Below are 12,333 nucleotides of genomic sequence, written 5' to 3'. Positions count from 1 at the left end.
GGCTTTGGTAGGGCTGGTCCAGCGTCTCACTGTAGGGCATAATTCTTTTTTTTTTTTTAAAGATTTTATTTATTTATTTTTTCCCCCCAAAGCCCCAGTAGATAGTTGTGTGTCACAGCTGCACCTCCTTCTAGTTGCTGTATGTGGGACGCGGCCTCAGCATGGCCAGAGAAGCAGCACGTCGGTGCGAGCCCGGGATCCGAACCCGGGTCGCCAGCAGTGGAGCGCGCTCACTTAACCACCAAGCCACGGGGCCGGCCCTGTAGGGCATAATTCTTATTCCTAAGGCACAGCCTTCCTATTTCCTAGCTGGATGCCAGGGATGTTAAAAAGTGTTGGAGGTGTTAATGAGATCAGTGTCCCCAGCACTACTTTTCTCAACCTCTAGTATCTCTATTCCTCTCTCAGCCCCATTGCAGCTGCTATCTTGTTAGCTTAGGGGGAGGCCCTCATCTTGCACATGCACAGCACAGCCTTTGGCTACAGACTTGTGGAGGACCCTCACTAGGACTTCTGATCTCCCCTATGTGCACAGCATCCTCTTCTCCCATGTCCTGCCCTACAGATCCAGCCACTTAAGCTTCCTTACACTCTGATCTCTGCTTTCTCCACTCAGCAGAACTGCTCTGCTCTGCTCTGCTCAGATTCCAGCCCACACCATGGTTGGAAAATTTTCCCAAGAAAGGAGCTAGTTGACTCTGGGGCTCACCTGTGAGTTTCCCTTCTCTCAAGGAGTGCAATCTTCCATCATCTGTTGTGCACTATTGGAAACCATTTGCCTCACATATTTTGGCCAGTTTTATATACTGTCTTGTACAGAGGGGGCGTACTAGTCCAGTATGAGTTATCCGTCATTCCTGGGAACAGAAGCCTTGTCTCTATGATCAGAAGACGTGTTGCAGCCAACATTGCTATATGCCCAGACACACGTTTTTGTTACCCACTCTACCAACAATAAAGACTGAATTAGCCATGGCACATGATTACTCTGACCTAAAAGTATTTCCACCTTGATGGAGACACTTAGATTTAGCACCAGACTCGGCTTGTTCATTTGCAGAGGAAGGAAAGGCTGGAGGGAAAGAGGTCCTAGGTATCTTTGGTCAAACTTTTCCTATTATTTTATTTTAGGACCAAAGTCCAGATCAGAAAGGTATTTCTTGAATGATAGGAAAGGTGCTCCTAGGGAAATATGTGCTATTTTAGAAATTATGAGGTAGAGACTGTATAAGTCTTAGATAAACACCCTGATATTGCAGGACAGAAAAATTAGGTAAATATTGAGAGATGGCTAGTATCAAATTGTCCACTGAGGTCTTATTTATTATCTCAAAAATGGGAAAACTAACTTAGCATCTCACATAGTTTGGGGATGGTAGTGGTTATTTAGTACCTAAGCGATCTTTCCTCTGCTACAAATTCCCAAGGAAGAAAATGTTAGAGAAGTAGTGAAGTGACATCTAAAATGATAAAATGAAGCATATAAATCCCAGATTTATCCTTGGTCATCTGAATGCCCATTAAATTCCGAGGAGCCACACTGGATTTACACACAAATAACCCCAGTGCCAGCTGAGGATCATATTTTCATTATTTCTATTTTCCTCATTAGTGGCTTTTATTATTACCTACTATTGAAGTTCTTTCCATGACAATATGTGTATGCACAGTCATGATATCCAGTTATGGGCCAGTTTTTAGTGCATATCTCATTTGATTGTCAAATAATTTAATTTCTATATAGCATCAGTCATAATTTATGTTTATATGTGGCATTGTAGCCACAAAGATCCTTTGGGATCATGTGCCAAACACAAAGATAATAACATAGTACATAGCTGTTGGCATTTTTTTTAGAAAATCATTTACTGTATTGACTTAACCTAATTTTTAATCCCCCTCCATCCAATGTCAAAACAAGACTAAACCTAGCAGTTGCGTGATTTATTAAACTAGTATTGCAGAAGAACTTTCCATGCATAATCTGAAAAATCACAGAGTAGAAAAAAATAACTTAAATAATAATGTTAAATAAAAGAATAAAAAGGAAGTTTTCCTCCTAGCCTACATTTTAGGGGGACTTGACAAGTTTGTAGTGCTTTCACAACTGTATATGAGCATTCATAAGACCCCAGAACATGACTTCACAGCCAAGCAGAAATAAACAATGCTCAATGCTAGTACTTTTGACAGAATTGGAGCAAAAGAAATAATCTTATTCAGTCTTAATTTGTATACAGACCCTCTAGAAAACTCCTAGCTTTGCTTTCAGCAGCATTTAATCTGCACACTAGGTTTATTTCAGACAAGAAGTCAGCTAGGGTAGAATAAAATGGATTCCAACATGAGCAGTTTTATTTGAAAATCTGCAGAAACAGAAAGTAAATTATCTCTATGGTGTTTTTAAATTGCAACACTAAGTGATAATATGTGTGACATCCGAACATCTGAAGCCATAAAATTCTTTGTGAGTTAAATGCCAACGCATCATTTGGGCAGTAAATCCACCAGCCGTCATGGTGACTTATGGAGCTACAGCAAATGGTCCAGGACTCCAGACAGTATTAGTTTGATGCTTTTCATAGACACTCTATCAGGTTTCTATTCTATTAGTATTCAGCATTTGGATGATTTTTGACCTTAAAAATGGCAATTTCGTACGCTTCAACCTAATATTTGATAAATATGAACCTCTAAAGGGTTGTTTGGGAATGAAAACAGGAGTTTCTCAATTTCCTGTTCATAGTAGATGGATTGTCACTGTCCAAGAGCTGGGTGCTTGGTTGTTTTTCTTTAAGATTATATAACTGATTAGATAAATTAAAATATACCGAACGGTTTCTTGGGGTTAAGGCTGCAATATAAGCCCTGCTGTCGAGTTCTGAGAGGAAAAAGGGAACAGAGATGTCTCCCTCTGCTGGTTGAAGATAGGAGTCCCCGAATGAAAAGCCAGGAAGGTGGGGTGGTGGCGTATAAAAGGTCAAGCTAAGAGAAACGAGAGAAACGAGGGAGGTGGGAAGGAAGAGGAGAAAGGAAGAAGAAGAAAAAGGGAGGAAAAAAGAGAAGTAGGAGGGAATCTGACGAAAGGAAAAGATGGAGGGGAAAGAGGAAAAGAGAATCAGTGGGGCCAGAGAGAAAGAAGATCAAGTAGAAAAATCAGCAAGAAATGGGCAAATAAAAATCAGAGGCAAAAGTAAAAAGGAAGAGGTGCCAGAACACTTTTTCGTGGGTCATCTCCAGAGTAACCCTGAAAATATTGGCCGTTCTCTCCATTGAAGTTCTCTAATGGGAATTGCAGCCACGAAGGTTTATCAACCCATCCTCCTTGGACTTTTGGCAGTGTGCAAAATGAAGACAAGCTCTGACATTTTTAAAAAATCGGATATCCCCTAGTCATTCAGTTTTCTCTAAGAAGATGTTCAAAACTTGCAAAGTTCATATTATGAGAATTATAAATTCCGCTAAGTAAAGACATTGCACTATCCTTGGTTGGAATCTAATAAAACCCATACTCTCCCATTTATCTGGACAATACCCTGGTCCCTGGGTACCCCAAAAAGGAATTGGTCTTCTAAACGGAAATCAGTTTGAATGTAGTGAATTATTTTCAAAGTTATGGGATACAAGCAGGATTTAGACACTTAGGTTCATGGTCCCAGTAATTGTGCTCAACGATATCACTGCCACAAGTTAAGCTGGGGGAAGGGGACGCGGGACAGAAGGTAGGTTAATTATTAATATGAAAGCAGGCCCTATAGCATGGGAAATATCCATAACTATACTCAGAGAGACAGTCATCTTTTAAAATGTTTAAACAAATCTGTGCAGAAGAGGTGCTCACAGTCAGATAACACAAGCCAGGATTCAAAATAGTCATTTTGAAAAGATTTCCAAGTGACTTACATTTGGATTTTTTTCTACTTAAATGGTTTAGGCTACATTTTTTCTTTTGCACATTTAAGCTTCACCCCTGGTAAACTGGAGAGCATTTTCCACAGGGTCCTGGCAGGAGGCTGAGCACAGGTTTGTTACAGTTTTAACAAGCTGTCAGTGTGGCCAGGGGAAAGCGCCGATAGGTGTGTGCAGGAGTGGACCCAGGTTTGGAGGGGTCTCAGTCATGCAGTTTGGAGCCGTCCTTAAGAAAAAGAGCCAGCCCTTATGGTCTAGCGGTTAAAGTTCCACACTCTCACCCCTGCAGCCTGGGTTCATTTCTCGGTCATGGAACCACACCACCTGTCTGTCAGTAGCCATGCTGTGGTGGCGGCTCACATAAAAGAACTAGAAGGACTTACAACTGTGATATACAACCATGTATTGGGGCTTTGGGAAGAAGAAAAAAAGTCATTTGGCTTTAAAAAAGAAAGAAAAGAATATGCAAAACAAAACAATATGCAAGGCCTTGGGAGGCCCGTGTGAGCAAGGGGCCCTGAACTTAGGCATCATAGCTTCAGAGTAAGTCCACCTCCAGGTGTGTGCCGTCTTGTTCACCTCAGCACAGTGACGTTTGTAAAGTCTCAGAGGGCACAGCAGACTCCACGTGACCCTCCTGAGGAACACGAGCTCTAAAGAACTTAACAGACCACTGTTGGCAATAGCTTTACCCTAGAAGGTTCTGGTGGGTGCCCATGAGCTCTGCTGCAGGCCATGACTTGAGAGGAGTGATGAGGAAGAATAAAAGAGCGCTGGACCAGGAGAGAGGGAGAGAGAGAGAGGGAGAGAGGGGACCTCACTTCTCCCCTCATGCTTGTGCCTCCTGACCCTGAAAGTCTCCCCCAGCTCTGACCTCTAACATATTTCTCTGTGAATCATAAGAGCCAGTCAGAAGGACTTGGGCTAATCCCTAAAATAGAATTTGCCAATTAGTTTTTAGTAAAAAAGGCTTTCTTTGGATCAACAGAGACAAGCGAATCTAATTTGCAATGTCATCTTTCCCTCGAGCGGGGGGCATTGTGTGGACAGAAGGCATTAGGATGAGTGAGGGCTCCAGAAGGAAGGTTGAGAACAAGATCCCTCCTCCAGGAAAGGGCCAGATCTCTGCAGCTGCCTCTCAGCCCAGAGTCTGAGGCTGGACTGAGCTACGTGGAGGAAATGGAAGCAGTGCAGAAGCTCAGCTGTCTTGTTAGTAAGGAGACTAAGTGGTGATTCTCATAAAACGTTCTTTGCAAAGCACAAGATATCCAAAGCCATGGGATAGTTTCCAGAAGATGAATGTTTAATCAGGAAGCTTGCTCTTCTCCGCCTCCGTGCTGTCAGGATGGACCTCGTCCTGTGCTGAACAAAACTGACAGTATGGGAGAGCAGAGCCAAACGTGCATGGACCAGAGCTGTCTGCAGCCTGACAGCTGCGCTGCTCTGCATCCCCCAGCAGGAAGCCTCCCTGCCCCGAGCTGAAATTCCCTGCAGGAGGAGAGAAAGCAGCTCAGTCACCCACTGGAAAAGAACTGCTGTGGCAAAAATGATACAGGTGATGGTCGGGAGTGTGCATGTGTGAAATGACAATTGATGCCCAACGATCAGCCCCTTTCAAGCACTTTTTTGTTAAAAAGTTTTAATCTCATCCGAGCAGCCTCCCCTCACTTCCCAGTCCTTTTTTCAGCATCTCAATGTTTCCACGTTCCCTTTGTTACCAATTTTGCTTCCCCCGGTGGGACTTGAACCCACAATCAGAGGGGACCCAAGGAACAGCCCAGAGCTGGTGGGCCTCAAACCCACAATCAGCCCTTTCTTCCTCGGAGGGTCCTTTTCTGTTTGGTGTCAGAGATTTGAAATGAAACCAAAGCTGAGCATTCAACGCACAAGCTTTTATTCAATGGCCAAAGAACGGAGAAGTGGGAACAATGTTCACAAATCAACCTCTCAGCTCTTGGGGTGATTAAGCAGCTGTGATAAGGAGTCTAGGTAAGGAAGGGAAGGAATACTCATAGTATTTGGGGAACAGGGCCGGCTTTTCTGGGGAACAAGGGTGCCACCTCTTATCTTTCCTTATTTGGTTATATCCTGCCGTTACCATGGCAGTTGTAAACTGTCATGGCGCAGGTGGGTGTGTTATGTAGCATGGTAATGTATTATAATGAGCGTATAATGAGCTGCGGGGTCTGTGTCAGGTCAAGTCAGACTGCGGTGTTGCCTTCAATCAGTTTTAAGGGGTTTTGACTCTACGTCTCAGCCATGTCCTCCTTCCTCTTGTTGTGGTTTCCTGTAAGCTAAAGAGAACATGCCAGGCTTGTTCTGAGCAGGGTTGTGGTTAATGTCTTATGGGGCCAGGGGCCGCGGTAACACCTTGACCGGGATGAAGCAATGAGAGAAAAGCCAGGATCTCCCCTGAGACTCGCCTTCCTTCTTAGAGCTCCCTCAGGAGTCTATTCTGTCCTGGAAGCAAGGTCTTTTAACTTCTAAAACCTGTGAATTGCTTAGAGACTGTGGCTCTTCCAGCTCCTCTCAGAGACTTGGGCGACGGCAGCATAGGGGATAGCCTATCACTTGTGGTTTAGAGAGAAACCCACTTGGTTAGGAAGGACACACACTGGAGCAAATGAAATAAAAGCCAAAGGAATTTCGACTTTGGGTAAACTCTGCCTCTTCCCCTGAAGGCCACATTTTGCTTGGTTCAGGATGCTTCTGTGCCTAGAGGTGGTGAGTGAGTGATGGCAGTTCTGGGTGGAGGGAAGAGGGTGAAGCTCCTCCATCACAGAGCTATTAGGATGCGGTTCTGCGGTAACTCTAGAGTTTTCTGAGAAAGAGAGAAGGGGACTGTCTTAAGCACCTGCTCTGTGTCAAATGTGCAGTGGTGGAAAGAGTTTTGCAGTGGAATAATCCCAACCCCAGATGCTGCATCCAGCCCTTACTTTTATCTGTAAGGTCTTGAGCAAGCCACCACCCACGTGAGCCTCAAGGTCTTTGTCTGTCAAGAGGGGAATCGTGTTTGTTCTAAGAAGTTCTGAAGGAACGGAGTGGAGTGCCTAGCTTACTGCTTGAGCACAAAGGCCCGATATGCTCTCCTGTTATCCACACCTGTTCCTCCTCCTTCCCCCAGAAAAGCTGCTCCCGAAACGGGTTACTATGCAGGCTCCCATTTAAGATCTCAGAATCACGTGAAGTCTCTTCTGGCTGTTCTGAAACTTGTCCGTAGCTCAAGGGAAGGGTTTACAAAAGTATCAGAGATCCACGTTCCACCGACTAGAAATGTGTCTACACTGTTTCCTTTGCCCACTGAGTAAAGTGATGCAGAGGACATGAGATGTGATATGATTTAAGTACACTTAGAAGAAAAGGAAGTATCTTCTAAAATGTTGGCATTCTCTTTCACAGGTTAAAAACCCACAGAAGCTCAGCTAGTGGTGCTTGAGGGTGACGAAAATTTAGCACAGGAGAATTCTAGGGCTTTTATGAACAGTCTGATCAGACCCTCAGGAGCTTCTATTGCCCCTGTGTTTTTCTTTCTTTTTCTGTGTGTGGTAAAATATATAAAACATAAAATGTACCATTTTAACCATTTTTAAGCCTACAGTTCAGTGGCATTAAGTACATTCACATTGTTATACCACCATCACTACCATTCGTCTCCGGAACTCTTTTCATCTTGCAAAACTGAAACTCCATATGTTAAACAATAACTCCCCATTCCCCCTGCCCTTAGGCCCTGGCAGACACCATTCTACTTTCTGTCTCTATGAATTTGGCTATTCTAGGTACCTCATAGAGGTGGAATCATATAGTATTTGTCTTTTTGTGTCTGGTGTATTTCACTTAGCATGATGTTCTCGGAGTTCATGCACGTTGTAGTATGTGTTAGAATGCCCTTCCTTTTCATGGCTCAGCAATATTCCATTATCTGTACATAACACAGTTTGTTTATCCATCCATCTGTCGATGGATACTTGTGTTGCTTCCACCTTTTGGCTATGGTAAATAATGCTGCTATGAACATGAGTGTACAGGCTCCTATATATTTAAAACAATATAGTAAAAGTGGCTTTCAGGGGCTGGCCTGGTGGTGCAAGTGGTTAAGTGCACATGCTCCGCTCCGGCGGCCCCGGGGTTTACCGGTTCAGATCCCAGGCGCACACTGACACACTGCTTGCTAAGCCATGCTGTGGGGCGTCCCATATAAAGTGGAGGAAGATGGGCACGGAGGTTAGCACAGGGCCAGTCTTCCTCAGCAAAAAAAGAGGAGGATTGGCAGATGTTAGCTCAGGGCTGATCTTCCTCAGACACACCCAAAAAAGTGGCTTTCAGCATACAAGAAACAGCCACCTCCAACTGCTGCCAGTGGTAAAGCCTGTGACTCTGGGACTGTTTTTAAGTTAGGTCCTGTCTGTGAACAAGGGCCAGGAGCATTGTAGTCTGAGGCTGCATGTTGCTCCCCAGGCACCTGTGGGTGACTGTTAGTTGGAGCAGCTTATGTAGGTGCCACGTGTTGATATTAACCACATGCTGGGTGTCTCCAAAAGAAACTGGGCTACTGTGCATGCTCTCTGCCCCTGTCTGACTGAGGTGTCACTAACGGGTTTCTCTCTCTTGCATCCCACCCTCCCCCTGCCCCTGTGCCCCCTTCTTTCCCCACCCCATGTCATCTCATCTCGCCTTCTCTTTGCTGGCTCCTTCCTGCTCTTCAGTGCGACCAAGACCAGTGCATTCAGAGCACCAAATTCGTTTTGCAGGCCGCAGCCACGCCCCTGCTGCAGAGCGAGCCCAGCCTGACCAGCGATGAGCTGCACCTGCCCGGAAAGCCAGGCCTGGGCACGCCCTGTGCCAGCCTGACGCTCGGGCAGCCCACACCGCCCTCTTCCATGCCCAACCTCTCCGCCGAGGCCGTGCTCACAGACATACTGCCCCTGAAAGAGGAGCACATGGGCCACCAGTTCCTGACACCAGAGGAAGCACCCTCGCCACCCAGGATGCTGGCAGGCAGCCCCCTGGCGCACAGCCGCACCATGCACGTCCTGGGCCTGGCCAGCCAGGACGCTCTGCATGAAGACTCAGTGCGCGGCCTGGTGAAGCTCAGCTCTGTGTGACCGTGTGGCCCCAGCCCTGCGACTGCGGGCAGTGGGAGGGGGAGACAGGGCGCCCCCAACAGCAACTTTCTCATGACCCAATGGCATGATGGCGAGGACAACTCCAGGTCCTGAGGCACGGAGACCACACTGGGAGAGTAAATGGATCGCTCTCTGATGGCAAAGGCAGGCAGGACCCATGTGCTTACAGCTTGGTTTTACTGGAATTTTCTTCCCCACCCTGACCGCTATGATAATAATGAAAATAGTGAAGTAGCTATTTTCAGGCGTTTGGAATATGAAGGGTGGGCATGGGGAGGGGGGAGCCTCCGGGGGCTGCAATCAGACTCAGAGGAAAGGATGATGCCTGGATGTTATGCAGTCTACTTGCTGCTCTTGGGACAGACACCCGGAAGGTTTACGACCCCTGTGGCCAGACTGAAATTGCACTTAAGTGTTATGCTACTAATATTTGAAATAGACATGCCATTCCGTTTGTTAATTTAAAAAGAAAAACACAAACGAAAACCTAAGGGGAACAAACGACCAGATGTGGATTTGCATGCCACGCGACAGTCTGTTTACAGTGGTGTTGGTATTCAAGAGGAAGTGCTGCTTTCTTTCTTTCTTTTACTTTTGTGAATTTTCAAGTGCTGTTTTACGGGAAGACAGTGCAACAAGCCAAGACTAATGGACAATGCCGTCACTCGCCAGCTTATTCAGCTTAATTGCACATGGATAGGTGGCACCCGGGCTGTCGAGGGCTGCGGGGGTTCTAATGTATCAAGGATCAGTTAACCTTCTGTTTAGTAGTCAGCCGAGCATTGTGTTGTACCACACCCCCCACAGTCTTCTCCTCCTTGTGTGACCAAACTTCCCATGGACAGCCAATAAAATGACGTCCTCTGTTACTTTGGATCTGTGTACAGTTATCCTTAACAGCTTAAATGACAACAAAATTATCCGATGGCCTGCAGGGAGTTTGGTTTTATTGAAGTCTCCTTAGTGAGGGGTGGTCCCCAAACAGCCAAAAATCAGATCAATGAATCGTGGGGTATTTATGGGATGATTTCTTAGATAAAAGAGTAGCTTTCCATCTTTTTTTTTTTTCTTTTTCTTTAATCATCTCTTTTTGATACAATCTTAGTGGAAGTGGCTCCACATTGACAGATGGTCACATGGCAGTTAATCTACGACAGGTAGAGGGGAGAGTGCTCAGGGAGGAGGTGCTCGATGGGACCGTCTACTCGGCTCTGTGTTGTGTTAATGGATCCCCGAAGCTCAGAAGGGCAACTTGAGGTCCAGTAAAGGTATCAGAAAATGAGGAGGAGAAACCAGCCTCCAGTGTGGGCCAAGATCAGGTAACTCAGACACTAATCAGAATGGAATTAAGAAAATTACCGCTTCATTCACGTTCATTTATCGTCTAGAAGGGAACTGGCTTTGTGCTAAGGGAGTAAGTCACTGTGGCGGCAGCTGCAGGGACTCAGCCGGCTTCTGTCCCTGCCTCTTTCCAGATGGTAAATCCAACAGCCAGATCTACTCAAGTTCAAATCATGCTCTTGCTCCTCTCAACCATATGAAAGACAAGATGTGTTGATCAGTGGTCCAGGAAGCCCCAAACAATTTGCATTTATGGAAAAAGGCTGTTTCTCCTGAGAAGGAGTTGCTTTTTTATATAAAAGAAACAGAAAGGAGGAAAGAAGAAGAAAAGAACAATTTCAAGTCTTATTTGGAATAAAGCCAGTTTTTCATAAGCCAAAAAATAATTTGTGCTGAAAATAACTGTAGAATTCTTGCATCATGGTATCGCTGAACCATTTTTATTTTTCATATTGTATATGCAAATAGAAAATGGAAAAGGTAAATTGTGTGTAGCCATTTTCGATTTTCTGGACCTCCTAACTACTTGCACTCACTTGAAATTTATAATAAAGGGACAGAGCCCCTCCTCACACAACCACACACACTCACAGTCATCAACGCACAGGGATTCTCCTCGCACGCACTGCCTGTGAGCAAAGAGCAACAGCCCCACCATGTGCCTTCCACAACTTCCCGAACCAGCCCTGCTCTTTGCCTCCTTCCGTCTGCTCCCCGGGGACCCCTGGAGAGGGTCAGCCCTGGTGAGAAGAGAAGGGTGGCTCAATTCTCACTCTGGTATCCATGTGGCCCGGTCCATTCCAGCTTCTTCACCTGGAAGACAAAGACAATGGTCTTTAGAGTCCTTCCGTTTCTAACTATTTCCACTTCCGTGGTTGCTGATTCCCCATGACCAGCCCGTTTTCCCACCTCATTATGAAAAAATCCAGGAAGCAAGGATCGGCATTCATTTGTCTTTACATAATGAATATGTCCCTAAAATTTATTATCAATCCCCCACCCTACCCTCAACCTGGTCCCCTGGATGCCCTTAGCGTCATTTATCAAAGAAGGGATGGGAATTTTGGTAAAACGAATCAGACTATTCAGGGTCCAAGAGGGAGATGAACTTGAGTGGTCCAATTTGCTAAGACAATTAACTTCTTAAAACCCCAAACCAGAGAAATACCCACAACCCTTCAATCTGTGAGTTGGAAAAGAATGGAGAGTCTGCAGAATGGATGATTGTGCTCTCAGGAGCTCCCTTGTTCCTGCTGGGTGGAGGGACAGTCTCTGGACGGTGACTTGCCTGGTGATGGGTCTGCATTTCCTGTTAACCGATATATATATATATTTAATGTTGAGTGGTTCCATCTAGCTGTGGCTGAGTAGACCTTGATCTTTCTAAGTTCTTTCAGTGTGTTATGGATTGATTGCATGCTAGCTATAAAAAATAAGATAAATATTTTACCATGCTATTAAAGCTTGGACTATTATCAAACACATGCACATACGCACTCATTTTGTTATTTAAAAATTCATCTGCTTTCATTCTCCCAGAAATGCTCTGGGGACCGCAGGCTTCCCAGGCACTTGAAGGCTGAATTTAGCCTGAATGCCCTGGTCCCTGGGAAGGATGTTGGAAGGAGCATCAGGGCAGCCAATAGCCTGCATCCGAAAGGGCATGATGACATGTCACTCTGTGCCTGGAGAGAATCAGCCCAGCAAGTGTGCTGTACCCACTTGAAAAATGCTCACTCCAGCTTTCAAATGTAGTTATTTCAGCCTGTGAGAATGAAGGCATGTCCCCGCCCTGCGCCCTCAAAATGCCGAATCCCTGTTCTGGTCCAGAATAGCAGAGAGGAAGAGTCTTTTCAGAGCTCTGCCCCACCCCCCTGAGTGCACTGCGGTCTTCACCTGTTGTGTTAAGGATGCTGACTGGGGTTCAAAACGAGAAGCAAACAGCATTGATTGAGCC

General features: G+C 45.5%; 1 protein-coding gene across 1 annotated transcript in view; it reads left to right on the top strand.

Moving 5' to 3' along the window:
• ZDHHC14 (zDHHC palmitoyltransferase 14) overlaps positions 1–9,909 on the top strand; it is a 279,190-nt gene extending 269,281 nt beyond the window's left edge. The window contains 3 exon segments of the mRNA XM_087425093.1: positions 7,034–7,095; positions 7,097–7,151; positions 8,616–9,909. Of these exon segments, the coding sequence (XP_087281219.1) occupies positions 7,034–7,095; positions 7,097–7,151; positions 8,616–9,014 (516 nt within the window). The 3' untranslated portion in view covers positions 9,015–9,909.
• Positions 9,910–12,333: the final 2,424 nt, after the last annotated feature.

This window comes from Ceratotherium simum, chromosome 38 (genome assembly GCF_057802395.1).
Source record: "Ceratotherium simum simum isolate JZ-2026a chromosome 38, ASM5780239v1, whole genome shotgun sequence".
NCBI classification, from domain to species: domain Eukaryota; kingdom Metazoa; phylum Chordata; class Mammalia; order Perissodactyla; family Rhinocerotidae; genus Ceratotherium; species Ceratotherium simum.
Note: the sequence above shows the minus strand (reverse complement) of the source record. Positions and strands in the feature narration are given on the sequence as shown.